This window comes from Populus alba, chromosome 11 (assembly GCF_005239225.2).
Source record: "Populus alba chromosome 11, ASM523922v2, whole genome shotgun sequence".
Classification (NCBI taxonomy): Eukaryota; Viridiplantae; Streptophyta; class Magnoliopsida; order Malpighiales; family Salicaceae; genus Populus; species Populus alba.
Window position 1 is genome coordinate 18,857,995 of NC_133294.1, and position 18,707 is coordinate 18,876,701.

The 18,707-nt window shown below is 28.8% G+C and overlaps 1 protein-coding gene and 2 non-coding genes across 3 annotated transcripts; 2 read left to right on the plus strand and 1 right to left on the minus strand.

Moving 5' to 3' along the window:
• The first annotated feature begins 409 nt into the window (after window positions 1-409).
• On the plus strand, window positions 410-481 carry TRNAD-GUC (transfer RNA aspartic acid (anticodon GUC)). The gene has a single exon. It is a non-coding gene; the product is annotated as a tRNA-Asp (tRNA).
• Window positions 482-5,181: 4,700 nt separating this feature from the next.
• Window positions 5,182-5,253, plus strand: TRNAD-GUC (transfer RNA aspartic acid (anticodon GUC)). Its single transcript has one exon. It is a non-coding gene; the product is annotated as a tRNA-Asp (tRNA).
• A 7,178-nt stretch (window positions 5,254-12,431) lies between these two features.
• On the minus strand, window positions 12,432-13,426 carry LOC118031380 (protein E6). The gene has a single exon (XM_035035768.2). It carries the CDS (start codon window positions 13,373-13,375, stop codon window positions 12,569-12,571), a length of 807 nt encoding a protein of 268 aa, XP_034891659.1. The 5' UTR covers window positions 13,376-13,426; the 3' UTR covers window positions 12,432-12,568.
• Between the last annotated feature and the right edge of the window lie 5,281 nt (window positions 13,427-18,707).

The following is an 18,707-nucleotide window of genomic DNA, read 5'->3' on the forward strand; positions in this document are numbered from 1 at the left end:
TTTGATTATAATTAACGAATCCAACATTCGATGACCTTGCTGGACAGATAATCTAAAATTGCGTTTAAATGTAGGTAGAGGGGTTGATTTGGGGTGTTAATTGATGGTGTATTAGCAATTTTTTAAAAAAAATTTATTTTTATATCAACACATTATAATAATCTAAAAAACCTAAAAAATTAAAAAAAAAAAAAAATATATATATATATATATATATATATATATATATTAAACTGCAGTCTCAATAATACATCATCCAATATATAATATACGATTTTATTTGATTAAACTTGAAAAGTAAAGATGCTGAGAGTATTTTAAGCCGATAGCATGCAGCGAACACATCGGGAGAAAATTCTCAACAAAATAGATATTATTATTATACATTACTTGCATCACTATCAGCAATGTCGTTGTTGTATAGTGGTGAGTATTCCCGCCTGTCACGCGGGTGACCCGGGTTCGATCCCCGGCAACGGCGATTGCCTTTTGTTTTTTACTTTCTTTCTTCGACTCAAATAGCAGCGTGTTCTCAAAACTATATTTATTTTCTTGGCCCAATATTACATTGTGACCCGAAGACTCTGTGACCCTTTTCTGCATTTGCACCATAGATAGGGTTGGCTAAGGCCCATTTAGCTTTTTATTTATTTATTTATTTATTTTGCGTTTTTATGTTGATTAGCAAGAAGAACTGAAACTTCTACTCTTTCGAGTTGTGTACATGTTATTAAAACTAAAATAATTAATTTATATCGGTCTTCATGAATTGATAAAGTGTTTTAATTAATACTTAGATTATTGAACACTATGATGTAAATTTGATTAATTTTTTTTTTCAACATAATAAAAATATTTAGATGTTTCTAATATTTTTTTCTAGTGAAAGAAAAATTTAAACCATGTAAAAGTTGACTCGATGTGAGATGGTTGACTTTACTAATCCAAAAGCACTCAGAATAACTATATAAAAATATGTTTGATTAAAAAAATATTTTAAGATGATATCTTTTTTATGTTAAGATAATAACATATATGGATTGAGTTGGATCAATATGTCAAATACATTACTCAAGTTATGAGACTATGATAAACTTTATAAAAAATCAATCAAAATAAATTACAAAGTCTAAGTCTTAATCAATCTAATATTAAAAGATGTAATTTAAAAAAAAATCAATTAAAAAAGGATCTAAAAAAATGACCTGAGTTAATCTGTTAAACCCGTAACCTAGATTATAAAATCAAGATACTCCTATAAAAAGTAAATCAAAACAAATTATGAAGTCGAATTCCTGATAAGCTCAATGTTGAATGATGATATTAGAAAAAATAATTAAGAACAGAACATAAAAAAAAACCTGAGTCAATCGTCAAACTCATGATTTGGATTATAAACTAAAATAACCTCACAGAAAGAAATAAAAAACAATATGATTTAACCCAGGTTAACTTTTCAAATCTGCGAATCTAGTCATAAAATTGAAATAACATCATAGAGAGCAAATTGAAAAAAATATAAAGCTCATTTCTGAATCGATTGTGTCGAACTCAATGTTAAAACGATGAAAATTTGTAAAAAATTTTTTTTTTAAAAAAATGAGTCGAGTCAACATGGATTAACTTGTTAAGGATTATTAATAAGTCATGAGACCAATATAACCTATAAAAAGCAAAACAAATTAAATTATGAAGTCTATTCTTAATCAAGTACAATATTAAATTATGAAATTGAGAAAAAAAAATCAATTGAAAAGAAAAAAAACTAAGTCAATTGGATATTCATTGTTATTTTGTTGTAAGTATATTATCTTGTATATTTGTTATAGGTATTTTTAACGATCCTCAATATGATTTTTTGAGTCTTTCATCTGATATTTATTTTATTTCTATATTTCATGATTGAGTGGGATAATCTTTAATATGTATGTAATATAAATAAATATGTATGATGATTATATGATGATTACAACTAATTAATTTCTTGAATATTTATATATGTTGCTTTATTTTTCAAATATTCATCTATTCTTGAATTTTCAATTGCATTTTGCCGAACTATATTCTATTCAAAATTATATATATTGCTTTGATAATTGTGCAAACATATATTATGTCTTGATATAAGACTTGTTAATAACTCTATGCTAACGAAGAGTGGTTAGTTTATGTATACATGATATTTTGTATACCTAGCTAGTGAGAAAAGTACTAGCCTGTGACGATTGACCTCTCACAATGATCACCTTCGGATGTCATTTGGTCATTTTTGGATATCATTTAATCTCTGACATATATTTTACTACTTTATAATATATACTTAATATGTATATGTATATCAAGTAGGGGTGTGCATTTCCGATTTGGTCCGGTTTTGGGCCAAAATAAATAACCAAATTGATTTTTTTTTTCAAGTTTGGGAACCGAACCGAAAACCAGTTCAAACCGACCATGTTCGGTTCGGTTCGGATCGGTTTTTTTTCCTTCCAAACCGTTTAAACCGGTTCGTCTTATTTCTATTTTCATAGCTTTGTTTTTTCTCGGCTTTCTCAACAAGCTAAATCGGTTAGGAAAATCCAGAAATCCAACCCCAATTTTCTTTTTGCTAGATCCTTGCTCAAAAATTAATCTTTGCACAAAAAATACAAAAAACATAAGGAAAGAAAAGAAGTTATTTCACTGGAAAAAAAAAAATTAAGATCAAAAGATATGTATTATTCAAATGTAAAACCAAAACAATCAGAAACTAATTACAAATTTTTACATAGAACACCATCTGAGTGTGTGGTGTTTTTATACTCAGTTTCTTCAATAAATAATCAAACCCGATGTCCAGTTGTTATACTCACGAGACCAACATTAAGAAAACAACAGAAAAACCTTTCACTGGTTTGACATAACAATCTTCTTCGATTACATGGGTATGAAAAATTATATAGCAATTACAAAGTTAAAAGCAAAAGAAAAGGTAAAGAGAGGCGTGACTGAACTAAAAAAAAATTAAAATCAAGTGAAGAAAGGTGTGCCTTTGATATAAGGACAGCTAATAGGAGGACATATAAGCATGGAGAAGCAGGAGCTTAACAATTCTTAAAATTTATGGTATATGGATTGTGGAATGCAGAGAAAAATGAGAGAAAAGAGAGTGGGAGACGCAAGGAGCAAACTAAGGGGAGGGGGCGACTGTCTTTAGAATGTTACTTTAGGTTTAGGGTTACGAAAAAAACATGTTATTTATACTTTTTTTTTTTAATATTGGCTTGGTTGAACCAGTTCGGTTCGGTTCAATCGGTTTTAGACTTTGAAAACCAAAAAACCGAATTTTTTTTGTGATTTTTTCAATTGATTAATTCAGTTTTTTTGGTTGTTTTTTTTTTCGGTTTTTCGGTTTAATCAGTTATTCGGTTTTTTTGCTCACTCCTAATATCAAGATAATCGACTTATACTTCAAAATGTTTTTTCCATATTGACTCACTCTTCCATTTTAAATGGTTCTTACATACTATGTTACAATTTTGTTTGAATTTTAACAATATCATTTCAATTATTATGTATTTGATATAAAACAATAATATTAATAATAAATTATTCATGAAAATTCAATTCAAATCTTTTTTGTTCTTAATATTTTTAAATAGATTTTTAACATGATCTTATTATATTTATGATGTCTTTAACTTTCAATCACACATAAAATATGGAATTCTACTATTTTGATATTGTTTTTAATTTACTTTAAAAAATATAAAATATTTCTTTTAACATAAATAATTATTCCAATTAAAATCTTGCATTCATTAAGATAAACAAGATATACATTAATAAAAAAAAACTTTATCTTGATTGAAAGAAAATAATTGTATTTTCGAGTTTAATAACAGTACAAAAAAATTTTTTTCTGAAATATGAATTTTTTATTTGTGATTAAAAAAATATATCACCTAACATAGCACAAACATATAAAGTAGTGTACTCTAAGCCTTTAATTATCATTCATAAGCTTTATACAAAATAAATATATGAAATATATAGCATGTATAACTATGCACAAAGGCACGTATTCTATATTGAAAATTCTAATTCGGAAAATACTTTTGAGTTCTATTGATCATCAAATATATTGAAATGATTTTATTGATAATTAATGAACATATTATCTTGCTCCGAACAAATTCTACATATCAAAATTAAAAGACTTAACTCCATATAAGAAAACTATATATTTTTTATATGAAAATATAAAACATATATGTCCATATTAATCTTTAAATTCAAATCCATTTTCAATTATAAAAGAAATTGAAATATCAATATAGTTTCTACAAAAATAGGTCAACCCCATCTTTCCAACACACAACTATTTAGACATCACAAAAAAACTATAAAAATAAGTTTTTAAAATCACCCATAATCTATATACTATACAAATATTTAAAATACTTAAAACAAGTCAACAAAAGCTAACAATTCACATGATAATGCAATAAAGTTACTTGTGCTGATGCTTTGTATCTGATCTTGTTATATTCTAAGTTAGTGCAACCACTCACGCCGATGTTCCCTAGTTCTTGTGGCATGGTGTTCGACTCTAAACCCCAGCAACCAGGGTTCGATCATCGGCATCCATCAACAGAAAAGACATGCAGCAACAAACAATAATAATAATAATAATAATCCCTTCAACAAATAAGGTATTCTAAAATACCTTCTTTCAACTCTCAATGGTATGCTCTAGAGGTGAGATTATTTTTATTTCTGTTTAGTTTTTGAAAAACAAACTGAAATTTTATAAAATATATATAAAAAATCTTTAGTATTGATTATTTTATATTAAAAATAAAAAATTATATTTTATTTTAGGGTTTTTTTAGATTTTTTTAATAGGATTAGTTTTTGATTTGGTTTGTTTTTTTCGGTTTAATTTATTTCTTCAATTTAATTTAGTTTTTTCAATTTCAAATTTTACAAAGCTAAAATTAAACCAAAGTAAATATCTTTTTAAATATTCTACTTAATTTTTTTTATGGTTCCGTTTTCATAGTTTAATCAATCTTTCAGTTTTTTTCTCAACCCAATTCTACTCTTCCTCTCTTTTCTCATTTAAACTCCCCGTGTTGCTGAGTTAAGGTTTAAACCTTGAAACATATATTATATCAACAAAAGACCGAGTGACACCAGCAAGTCGTTGTAGTATAGTGGTAAGTATTCCCGCCTGTCACGCGGGTGACCCGGGTTCGATCCCCGGCAACGGCGTAAAACTTTTGCACTTTGCTTTTCACGTCCGACTTTTTGGAGAGAGCCCATTGTTACGTTTTGGGTCTTCTCATTCTTTGTTGATTAGCAAGAAGCCCGCAAAAGAACCTTAGGAAAACAATAACTGTCAACGGAGAAAATTATCATATCAGCTCAGAATAAATTGGCTATATTATAAGTTGCTTACTGTCCCGCCCTAAGCCGTGTATCATATGAAAATCTTTTTTATGGATTTTTTTTTTCAAGTCATAAAAACTAATGATAAAAATATAATTTGATTTTAAAAAAAAATTAAAAATAATATATATTTTTTAAATATTAAAATGATGAGATATGTTAAAAGGCTTAATCAGTCAACTCTGAATCTTAGGATTTTATTAGATTTAATAATTTTTTTAAAATTATTTTTTGAATTGGTTATATATAAAAAAAATGAATTCTTGCAAAATAAAACATCAACTCAAAGCCAAAGCATTTGTTTGAGACCATAGTAGTCTAATAAAAAGCAAATTAAAAATAAATTATGAAATTTTATCTTCAATCGATGAAAATTTACCTTGTCAAACTTACAATTTGGATTATGAACTAAACTGAATTTAATAATTTTTTTTTATAAAACCACTCTTTATTTAATTAATGTATTTAATTTTAATTTCAATCCTTAATATTAAAATTTTATGAACGTTATTTTTTAAAATTTGCTAACATATCACATGTTTTTTTTTCAAAAACAATATGGGTCAAATTTATTACCAAATTATATGGTAACATAATATCCCAAACACTCTTCGAAACTGAAACAATAAAATAAACTTAGAATGTGGGTAATAAAGAAAGAAGGGAAGAACCTTGAAGCGGAAAAAAAAAAAAAAACAGATGAAGTTATCACAAAAACAAAAAGAAAAGAAAAGAACTTTGAAGAAGAAAATTGGACAAAATGGATAGCATGATTCAAACTCGGAAAGATTAACAAATTTAAAATCCATCACTTTAGCTAGTCACCCATGTAAACAATTATTGATCATTTAAGCCTATCTTATTTTTAAAGAATAAAAGAAGTTGATGATGTGTGTTACTAACATGTTTGGAACTCAAAATCCAACCACAATTAGTGCTCACGAAAGGTGAGGGAGGATTTGTTTTTGCTAAAAATCAATTTTCAGGTTATTTTAACAAATTAAAACACCTAAAATCATTCAAAAAATCAAAATCATTTGAATAAACAAAAAAACTAAACCAATCTTTTTATATACAAATGTTTAAAGAAAAACATAGCGATCCTCAAACTTCCATTATTAAATGGAACTTGTTGACACTATGAACATTGAAAATTGATTAAACTGGTGATTTTTGTTTTCATGTTGTTTTTAGATTACTTTCTCATTTCTCTCTCCAATTTAGGGCTAAAATACAAAGGAAATGAACTTTTGGATCAAAATTGAAATTGTAAAAATTATAGGGATTGTAGAAAAATAAAAATAAAAGTATGAGGGTGAAAAGTAACTATTAACCTCAATTTTGAATGAACTATGAGGTTTCTCCATGGTTTATACTGTGGTCATCCTTTTTGAATTTTGTCCATCATTTGTTAATTTTGATAAATTGCTCATCAAATTATAATTTATTTACTCATCAATTGAATGATGTAATATAACATATACTTATTCAACTATTTCCCATATCTAAATAATATATTTGTTTTTGTCTATAATAAATAATAACAATCCATTCATATGCTTTCTTCTTCTATTAACATCTAAAAAGTTTAATATTGATCAATCTTTTAAAAGGCGAAACTATTTTTCTTCTGGTTTTTTATTCTGATTATTTCTTCTTTTATTTAGTTTTATATTGTTTATTATTTTATATCTTATTTTGTTTTTTTGTTATAATTGTACAAGTGATTTTTGCATACTTTTTAAACATATTTATTAACAAAACCTAACAAAAAGGTTGTAAATTCAAATGTGTAATAGTTTAACTACTAAAATAAAATTCTTCAAGGGGTGTAAATAAAACAAGTAATAGTTAGGGAGTCGATTCTGATTCTTTTTTTTTTTAAAAAAAAAAAAACAATCAAATAACAAAAAAGCAAACCAAAACCGATCTTCTTTTTCATTGATGTTTAGACAAAAAGAACATCACCATCAAACTTTATTTGTTGAATGAAATCATTTGACATAAAAAAATAATGATTTTATCATTAAAAAGTGATCAAGTCAAAGATTTTCTTTCTTCTTATCATTTTCATCACTAATGTTTTTATATATATCCTAAATAAACCTTGGTTTATATAAGAAAAGTCATAGATAACAATAAGCTAGCCACTCACTTTTTCTTGAGCAATAATGTGTTTGAGATTCTAATAGTGATGATGGTTCAAAGTGCTTTTTGTTTAGAAATATATCAAAATAAAAAAATTAATTTTTAAAATTTATTATTTATATCAACACATCAAAACAATATGAAAATACAAAAAATAATTTATTTTAACAAAGAAAAATTTTAAAATTTTAAAAAACACAATTATATCATGTTTCCAAACAAACTAAAATTAATTTCTCTTACAAGTATAGATCACATCGTTCTCATAATTTATCATTTTTTTCTTCTACTCCAAACTTCTTGACTCCCGTATATAATATTCACATGTTGGACCCATAAACAAGTTGTCTTCTTTTATTTTGACCCATATTTATTTTAATATGAAATATTTGTCAAGTCTATTCCTTATCAAATCTGTCTTTCTTATTATTTGACCCAGACTACTTTTTTTATTATTATTAATTTATTGTGTAACATGTCTATGTCTTTTTTAGTGTTTGATTTTTTTAAAAAACCTAAAACCAATAGAAATTATATATATTTTTGTTTTTGAAAATTTAAGAATTTATTTGAAAAAGTAGTTGTAATTGTTTTTTAAAATATTTTTTACTTAAAATATATTAAAATAATATATTTTTTATTTTTTAAAAATTATTTTTAATATCAAAACATTAAAATAATCTAATCACAATAAAAACTAGCTACAAATCTAAATTAACACCACAAAAACTGTTTTTGTTTAAAATCGATACATCTGAACTTTTAAACATCATTAAATTATGATGATCCGATGGCAGATTCATCATTAAAACAGTGGTCATCCAGCACAGAAATCAGTGAACTGTCTCAATAAAATTCAATTAGAATGTGTTAAGTACGTAAACTGTGATGATAAATAGAGATGTTGATGATGGTGTGACAAAGGGGTGGGTGTGATTATTGGCCACTACTTTGTGTGTGTTTGTCAGTGTGGTAGGCAGTTGTTTTTTAAATAGCTTTAAATACATGTCACTTCAAAACGATTTAAAAAATACAAACCGAACTGGTCTCGAATTCACCCATCTAATTTACACCCATCATCATGTCTGCTTCTTCAATTAGAGGTTCCCAGTTTTCATGAATATTGTTGAAATGGGGCTCCAAACTCATAAACATGTATACATGTTACGTTGCGAGCCAAACAAAACCTTATTCTATTAGAAAAAGATTTTCAAGTTAGCATGTTAATGTTTTAAAAAAGATAGGAAAAATTTGAGAGTTGTGTAATTGATTTGATTGGAATTAATAAATTCAGTTGAGGAAAAATTGAGAGTTGAGTAATTAATTTGAATAGATTTAATAAAACCCAACTAATTTAATAATATAATAAAAAATAAATAAATCAAATAAAAAATAACCCAAGTCAATCTGGATTGAGCCTATTAAAATTTTGAATCCAAAAATACGAGATTAAAGATAATCCATGAAAAAAAAGAAAACAAAAATAACAAAAGCCTAATCCAAATATTAAAAAATAAAATTGAAAAAAAATCAACTGTAAAAAAAACTTAAAAAATTTAAGTCAACTCGAATTAACTTTTCAAGGCCCGTGACTCGGGTTCTGAGATCTAGGATTATCTCATATAAGGTAAATGCAAAAATATTATGAAGCCAAATTTCTGATCAACAAAATGTTGAGGGATAAAATTAAAAAAGAAAGTTTCAATAAAAAATTGCAAAACAAAACAAAAAACAATAAAAAATAAGGACAAAGTTTGACATAAAAAGTAAAATTAAATCAAATATAGAGGGATGAAATTAAAAAAAAATCAACTAAGAAAAGGATTCAAAACAAATATTAATAAAAAAAAACATGAACTAAATTTGACAAATTAAAAAATCAAATGAGGATGGGATTGAAAAAAAAATCCAATAATATAAATTATTTCAAATAAAATAATTATAATAAAAAAATAAAATCAAATCTAAAAAAAAATTAAATTAAAGAGTATACTTTGAAAATCTGAAGAGTCATATGCGTCAAATAGTAAGAAGAAAAAAAAAAAAAAAAGAAGAAGGAGAAAAGGTTCTTAATGCCAAATTAGAGATATGTTGCCCTCACCTTACTGAAAAAAATGAAAGGTTGCTGTGACTATTAAAATGCCATTATGGAAGCAGATGTTTAACGGCAGGGCATTGCCTTATACATTGTCTTACAAGTGCTGACCAAACCAACACGCTTGCACGTGCGTTGAATGCGTTAGTTAAATTTTGTTTTTAATTAAAATACTATTAAGAGTTAACTACAAGTTATTCTAATATGCTTTAAAAAATAAAAAGTAAAAACAGAAACCAGCCTCAAGTTAGATTAATTTTACTTTTAAGAGTAAATTAATCATTTTACTTTACCTTTAAAAACTAAAAAGATTGAGAATTATCCCTAATCAATTTAATAATGATTAATTAACTATAAGAAAAATACCATATTACCCCTTGATTACTTCATTGTTTTTTTTAAAAAATTTAAAATAATAATTACATTGTTACAATAAAAAGTACTATAGTTCACGAAGAATTCACTTGGCTTTCTATATATATATATATATATATATATATATATATATATATATATATATATATATATTTTTTTTTTTTTTTAAAAATTTTATAGGATCCGAAATTAGTTGGGGGTAGGAATGTAGGATCATTCTACAAGAACTTGTTCTCCCATGTGAAGGGCTGGAACTTCCTTCACCTAAACATAACAAAACATGAGTCAGTGGTCTGAAATGTTCAGTACGTCAAAAAGGTGAAAGACTTCGAGGCTTGAGAACGCCATCAAAGTTGAAAAAAAAGGCAAGTCATCCCCACCATTCACGGAGAGTTCAGCTATCAATTTTTTTTTATTAAAAACCTCTAATAAGCTGGCCATTCGATATATATATATATATGTTTACTATATATATATATATATATATATATATATATATATATATAATGTTGCTAGCCCAGTTGTTTACCAGCTACTTAAATGCCTCTTGCCCATTCATTTTTGGTGGATCTGTGGTTTTCCAGCTAGTTAACATGATCTGTGGTTATGTTAATTAATCTTGTTTGGTACTACTGGAGATGAAATAAAATTTATTTATTTTTTATATTTTTTATTATTTTAATATAAAAAAATTATTATCACATTCTCAATCATCTAATATCAAAATAAGAGGTACAATCCTTATGTGCTATTAGCTGCCTATTATAGATTAGTACATAAAATAAGAATATGGGTCGTGATGTGAGTACCGTTTCTCTTCCATTGACTAACTAAAAATTACCGTAATTAACGCAAGTAAGATATAACATCTACTTCTTCAAAATATCCTCCAAAACTCACTCATTCCACTCTTATTATTATTTTACTCTTCCTTTTATATATATATATATATATATATATATATATATATATATATATTGTTCGCACTTATTGAATGATAGTGAGATGGCAGTGAAAAAACAAAGAGAAAAATTTTCTTCTTTCTCTACTTTGCTTATTCAAGAAAAAGAAGAAAATCCACATTACTATTCAAAATAACATCATTTTAGATTTTTTTTAATTAAATAATATATGAAAACAGTGTCATTTTAGATAAAATATGCTGTTTTTATTTTTTTTAAAAAACACCCGTTTCATTTAAAAAAGAAAAAAAGCACCAAAACATAGTAGATTTGGTGACCTGATTCTTGAGGGAATTTGGACTTGAAAATAATAGAATCCAAGGAAGGTTTCTTCATAGAAATTGTATCAAGTAGTGTTAGCTTTCCAATAAGTCTGACCTCGTCTAATTTGGAGTCTTGAAACTCTTAGATATAAATAAAAATCTGAAAAAATATCAAGTTGTCATCACCATTTAATAAAAAAAAAATCTTTATCGTTAAAAGAAAAAAAAAAGAAATGTATATGCTATTGTATTAATTTTTTTTATGGTAATAAAAAATTACACGTTTATAGCATATAAATAAGAGAAAAACATGAAGGAGGATAAAAAAATTAATTTTAGAATGTATGCAATTTGTTTTTTTTTTTTTTTTATCATCATCATCATCATCATCTTCTAATGGATTTAAATATTATTTTCTCTCACTTTCTTTTCTTGTGTTATCTCTTTCCTACGCTAAACATGTTTTAAATAGTAGTTATAGCGAACATTATAATCTTTTTTTTTTTTCAAATAATTAACGTACACTTGTCTTTTCTAGTGACAACTAATCGATTAACTCACGTTACATGCAAGGAAATTTAAGTCCTTAAATATATTTTATTCGAAAAATATCATTTGTATTCCATCTCGAGTTCGCACTTGTATGCAGGCAAATTGAGAAACTTAATGCACGGTTTCCCGACCTAGCTAAAGGAAGAGCCTCGGTGAAGAAAACACGTGTATTGCACTAGCTAGTGCCCAACAGATCACAACCCAGAAATTCAGTGGTGCAATCTTAAGCATGGAGGGTATATATATATATATATATATATATATATATATACACGGCATTATGTTGTAATAGAACTACTTGACAACCTCATCCCATCCCGGCATGCGGCGAACGCTATGCTAAGCTACTAGTGCTGATTGCAGAAGTAAAAAAGTAGTGTCCTAATTTACAAAATCAAGGGATATTCACTTAAACATTTAATTACGACATATGCGACTCTTGTCCTTAGTATAAATCCTGAAGATTGATGATATAATATAGTACAATATACACTTTAGTAGATCGATATTGCTCGTAACAAAAAGTTAACAAAACCATGCTCGCTCTCATACCTTAAATTTTGGAAGGATGAAAGACAATTGATAGGAGTAAAACAAGATCACAAGTAAAAACACAAAGACGACAATGAAATTTATGTAGTTTAATCTTTCCCACTAAACATAATCCAACATTATCTAACACCAGTACCCAATATAATTGAAAAACGCTCACTCTCTTAATCGCTTGACCACAAAGATTACAATCATGGCACATACTGCTCTTCCTTGCCCTCTTCGAAATCATCCTGGTTGTCGTACTTTTGCATGGAGTTATTGTAGTACTCGTACTTGGAGTTCTCGTTGTTGTTGTTGTTGCTGTAATAACCTCTAGTATTGTAGTTGTTTCTTGAGTCCTGCTGGTACTGGTTTGGGTTGGAGTTAGTACTGCTCTCACCCTTCAGGTCATAGTAGTACTTACCTTTTTCCAAGTACCTTGTGTCACTCATGCCTTGCTTCTCATCATTGCTGTAGCTATTGGCACCATTGTAGTAGTACTTGTTGTTCTGGTTCCCCATGTTGGTGTATCCACTTTCTTGAAGGCTTGTTTCACCAAAGTTTTGTTGCTGCTCCTGATCATAAGCGTTGTTGCTGTAGTAGTTGGTGTTTGTGTTGGTGTTGGTGTTGGTGGTTGTGTCAGTTGGATAATTGGTGTAGCTTTCTTGGTTTTGGTTTTGGGTCTTGTATGGCTGGTAAGTGGTAGTAGTGTAGGGTGCATTAGCTAGTTTAGTGGTGGTGGGGAACTGGGTGGATTCTTGACCATATAGACCATAACCATTTTGGTTGTCTGGGATGAAGGCTGGATCTTGTTCTTGCTTGCTCAACTCTTCTTCTTTTTCTTTGCTGGGGAGTGTTTTATCTTGAGCGTTATCGTTGCTGATGGTGGTAGTGGAGGGAGTGGTGGTGGTGGCGCCACTGACTTTGCTAAAGAACTGGCTCTCTCTGGCATGGATTTGCACAGATAAAATGGCTAGGAGGAAGAGAAAGGAAATGAGTCTTGGAGAGGGAGCCATGGCTAAACAAAGGATAGCGTTGCTGTGTATAACTAGTCTATAGCAGAGTGTGGAGGTGCACACTTTATATAGAAAGACCTTTCAATCACTCCAGTTTTTTCTACTCTTTTAGGTGGAAATTGGAGGGAATTGGTGATGATTGTGGTCCCTGCTGGAGACCAAACTTTAACAAAACAACTCCTTTTTCCACTTGTTTCTGTGATTTATATCTTGATAATCATACTTAATTTTCTCTCTGTAATTAATTTCGTTAATATTTGAATTTTGTTCCCTCTAAGATCAGCTAGTTCCAGTGACTCTAAGGCTGTGTTTGATTGCAGGAAAGTGAATTCCTGGAATTCACTTTCCTGCTTTTCCGATGTTTGGCAAACAATAAGAAAAAAGTCAAAGGAAAGTAAATTCAGTCAATGGAAAATGAATTAGTGTTAACAAAGGAAAGTGAATTCCTTTCTTAAATAAAGGAAAACACTTTCCGACAGTGGGCAGAGGTGAAAAGCAGCCATTTTTTCATGCCTTTTATTAACTGTTCATGTTAATTGCACTGTTCAATGAATAGTGCAATTAACATGAACAGTGTATTGCGTATATTGTTCACTAAAAAATAGTGAACAGTGCAGTTCTCTTGCACTGTTCACTTGCCTATGGGATTTTTTTTTAAAGTGTGCTATTTTTTTAATATTAAAAAAAAATAGTTTAGAGTGAATTTTATACCTTAATATTTTATCCAATTTTATTACATGCTAAAAATATTATTAAAACTATAGTTTTTGTCGGATGTATTTCGTACGTAATGGAATTATAAATAGTTTTATGAAATAGTAAAAAAAATTTCACAAGCTTATTTCTCTATAATATGATATGATATATATAGTTATATTTTATAAAATAAGCTATGTATGAATATAGAATATAATAAAAAAAATTTCATCATTATACATTTTAGATTTCATTTTTTTTATTGTAAGTGATTAAATATTTTATATATATATATATATATATTAGATAAATTTGAAAAAAAATTTAATTCATTAATAAATTATTTTCCAGTTCATTTTCCATAATACAACCAAACACTGGAAAGTGTTTTCCAGTTTGTTTTCCATAACACTACCAAATATCGGAAAATAATTTCCCGGAATTCACTTTCCAGGAATTCACTTTCCCCGAAATTCACTTTCCAAAAGGAATTCACTTTCCTGCAAACAAACGGAGCCTAAATAAATCCCATAAATATTCAAAATGCGAATTACTCTTTCTTTTCTTCTAAGCAAACCAAGCTAGATTGCGGGATACCATGAAAAAAGGTTAAATCCAGGTAATGATAGGCCCTAAGCTATAATTAAGAATTAGGGGTCAATCTCACAGAAATTTCTCCGACGAGGAAAGGGAGTTAACTACCAGCTGATTGTCCACGAAGTGAAAAACATGAAATTATTAAAGTGACCCTCTCTATCAACGATCATGTCCTTTCCTGAGGGGGGTGACTGTGAAGGGCAATCTGGCCACTTCAAAGATGAAAGGAAAATGATGATGTGCTAGCTGTGGCCGGGTAATCATGCCGCCGATTGAGGCGGGCGGGCAAAGCATATAATGCCATTTAGGGCAGACAGCATGTGCCCAACCCCCCTACCCTCTTCACTTTGTTTAATCTCATGATAGATAGAGCATAGACACATCAAACACTCTTCCTACACGGATATTTGACACCTCCTTTCATGTTTTGCACGCGCAAGAGTCCTCCTTTTTATTATTTTTCTTATGTCCCGAGACTTGATAATGCATTTTATCTTTTGTTGTTTTCAGAATTATTATCTTTAAATTTTATTTTAAAGTTTAAATTTGAATTAAATTAATTTTTTTTTTTACATGGATGTCCGGGCCAGCTTGCGCGCAACACGACTAATCCCACGGTCCACTGAACATCCTGCAAACCCAGTGAACATATAAGTTACTGCGGGGGTGACATGCGTGCACAATGATGTTAAAACCCAGGTGCAGAGAAAGGGAACAAGCCCTTTCCACCACTAGGCTAAAATCTCAAGTGCAAGAATTAAATTAATCTTTTAATATAATATTAAAACCTTACTACCCATACGGTCATGAGTTTGAATAGTACAATTTTTATTTATTTAATAAAAAATAAGTATAAAATTATGCAACTTTATTTAAATTTCAAGTATAAAAATTTTTATTTTGAAAAAATATATTTGAAAAAATAATATAAATTATATTTGAAAATTTTAATTTAAAATTTTAAATATTTTTATTTTAATAGTTTGATTTATACGGTTCAGCGTATACTTCCTATTTCTTTTCCAAAAAACAAGTCATAATGAAATGAAAATTTAAAAGGTTTTATAAATGCAACAAATGTGAGCGTGAGATATTCTTTGATCTAACACAAAAGTCTTAAAGGACAGTCAGTTGTTATCCTCTGTTAGGTGGATACTTTTGAAAAACTTATCTGTTGGATCGATGGTTTTCATTATCCTAATTAAAATTCACGTTCAAGATAAGGGTTTCATTTATGGCTAAACAACTTCTTTATTTATTCATCTTTTTTTTACTAAAGATTCAATTTAGAGAGGCCCCGCCCTGTTCTTGGGGTTTGGGGGCGGGATGGAGCATCTGTTTTTTTTATACATATAATTGTCATTTATACTGTTATCTGTGTCTTCACGTCACCGATTCACTGTTTATCAATGAACTCCAGAATTAACAGGAAGCATAGCATGTGGAAAAGGGCAAATAGAGGACAGCCACCCACCTTGTCCTTTCAAAGCCTGGAATATGATCATATATAGCAACTGTTCAAAGGAGCAAAGGTAAAGGTAAAGAGGTAAAGAAGCTTCCATTGTTGGTGCCTCTGCCAAGTAGCAGTTCAAAAAAGAAAAAAAAAAAAAAGGAAAAGAAAAGAAAAGAAAAGAAAGGGGCCCTTAAATATCAAAATCTTCATTATAATGTGGCCGACGCGATGACTAGTTACAGTCACATGGTTCCATAACAAGAGCGATCAATGGGCCCAGGTTCCACCAAGTCCAAGACGAGGGTGTGCAAGTCCAGGGAGTTGCAGGCAAGGGCTCGTAAGTCTCTAGACAAGTGAGGCGGAGGAGGAGGAGGGGGAGGGGGAGGGGGAGGGGGAGGAGCAGAATGCACAACAGTTGCAAGTTTCATTCGCCACAAGTGGTATCCATCCTCCATGGCCTCCCATTGGGTTGTCAGAACGCTAGCTTCTGGTTTGACCAATCGATTAAAGGCAAAGGGAGTTTTGATTTTACCCTTTTCTTTATTCAAGTGGTTTGTCTTCCTTGATTAGCGGGCGGTGGGAGGGGGGGAGGGAGCTTGTCAAAGTGGGTAGTGGCAGTGGCAATTCAGCAGTCAAAGGGGAAAAAAAAGGAAGCAAAACAACAAGAAAAGAAAAAGAAGTGAACGCGTTAATTAGAAGGGTAAAAGAGAGGCATCCAGCTTTATTATTTCCCTTTACTACTGCCAATTAATCCATTCCAAATACCAGCCTGAAGCACATTTGGACCTCAATCTTTTTTTTTTTTTTTTTCCTTTTGCTGAAACGAGGAAGCGTTTAATAGCGATTAAAAAAATGAAGAATAATCACAGAAATGAGTAACTAATACAGAAGTGATTTTTAAGGGTATATAAATTAATTATTAATGATGTTTGGTGTGTTAATAAATTGATATATCAAATGTTATGGAAGTGATGATCGATGAAAATGAAATTAAAAATTATTCAATTTATTTTTAATAATAATAAATTGCTGCTGTTATTTTTTAAAGTATTTTTTATTTAAAAAAAACATGTTAAAAATATTTTTTTTATTTTTTTAAAAATCATTTTTGATATCAACATATCAAAATAATTTGAAAATATAAAAAATATAATAATTTAAAGCAAAAAAAAAAGAGAAAAAAAATTTAAATTTTTTGAAAAGCACTTTTCCACCGCAATGCCAAACACCTATATAATAGATATGTAGGTCAAAAATCAAAATGACCCATGAAAGGAATAGCAAAAGCAAATCAGAATTCAAGCACCCAAATTAAAGATGATAACAAATCCAGAATTCTTGTTGAAATTAGTGAAAGATTACCTACTCATGCATGGCTGTATACTGTTGAAGTTAGGGAAAGACTACCTCCTCAGCCAAATCTAAATAATATATAAAAAGTTTCTATCGAACAACACAAAACAAACGGCCATTCCTTCTAGAAATACCGGTTTATTTCTTACTTGCATTCTCTTCTTTTCCCGTTTCCTTTTTTCTTATAGTTTGATTTCCTTCTTCTTATAGTAGCCTTTTCATTCTTAGAAAACAAACAACCATGAACATATCATCTAAAAAAAATGTTTTCATGCTTTAAGCAACCTATGTTGTATCTTAGACATTTCAGCAAAAACAAGTCCAAGTACAAATCCTATGAGTTCGCTGCTGTTCAGATGAGTTTTAAAATTTATTTTGTGTTTGGGTGTGTTTAATTGTTTTATTTTTTCATTTTTAAATAATTAACTATTGTGTTTTTTTCTTGGCAGAATAAACAGAGGATTGATAGTTATATAGATAAAATTTTTATACTAACACCTACATTTCACAACCACCTAGTGAGTTTTTACATTTTCAAGGTGGATTTCTTTGGCATTTTAAAAAAAAACTCCTGCATATATGAAATAGTCCGTTGTTGATTTTCTTGAAAACCAAAGTATCAAAGTAGATTATCTTTCTTACAAACAAAGACTAACTGCCCCTATTTACAAAATACAACCCCTTTCATCCCAGGACCTAGAAGATCCTTTTGATTTGATATTGTTTACTGATGCATCTGGCTTATCTAATGTATCTACCAGATATGCAATAGGAGCTTTTATCCTACACTGGGATGGGGAAGGTTGGAAAACTTATCATAGGTCAGAAATTATGCAAGCATGTGTCATATCAAAATTGAAAGTGTGCACTAGGATGGGATCTAAAACTGGAATACAAAAGTTAACATTTCTACTAACAAGATTTGGTTACTAAAAAGTTTCTATCGAACAACACAAAACAAACAACCCTTCATTCTAGAAATACTGGTTTCCTTCTTTACTTGCTTTCTCTTCTTTTCTCGTTTCCCTTTTTCTTATAGTTTGTTTTCCTTTTTCTTATACTAGCCCTTTCATTTTTAGAAAACAAACAACCATGAACATATCATCTAAAAAAATGTTTTCATGCTTTAAACAACCCATGTTGAATCTTAGACATTTCAGCAAAAGCAAGTCCAAGCAGAAATCCTATGAGTTTGCTGCTGATCAGGTGTGTTTTAAAATTTATTTTGTGTTT

Bases quoted from the DNA above. Each gene is read 5' to 3' on its own strand.
- LOC118031380 (XM_035035768.2), bottom strand. From the start codon at position 13,375: ATGGCTCCCTCTCCAAGACTCATTTCCTTTCTCTTCCTCCTAGCCATT.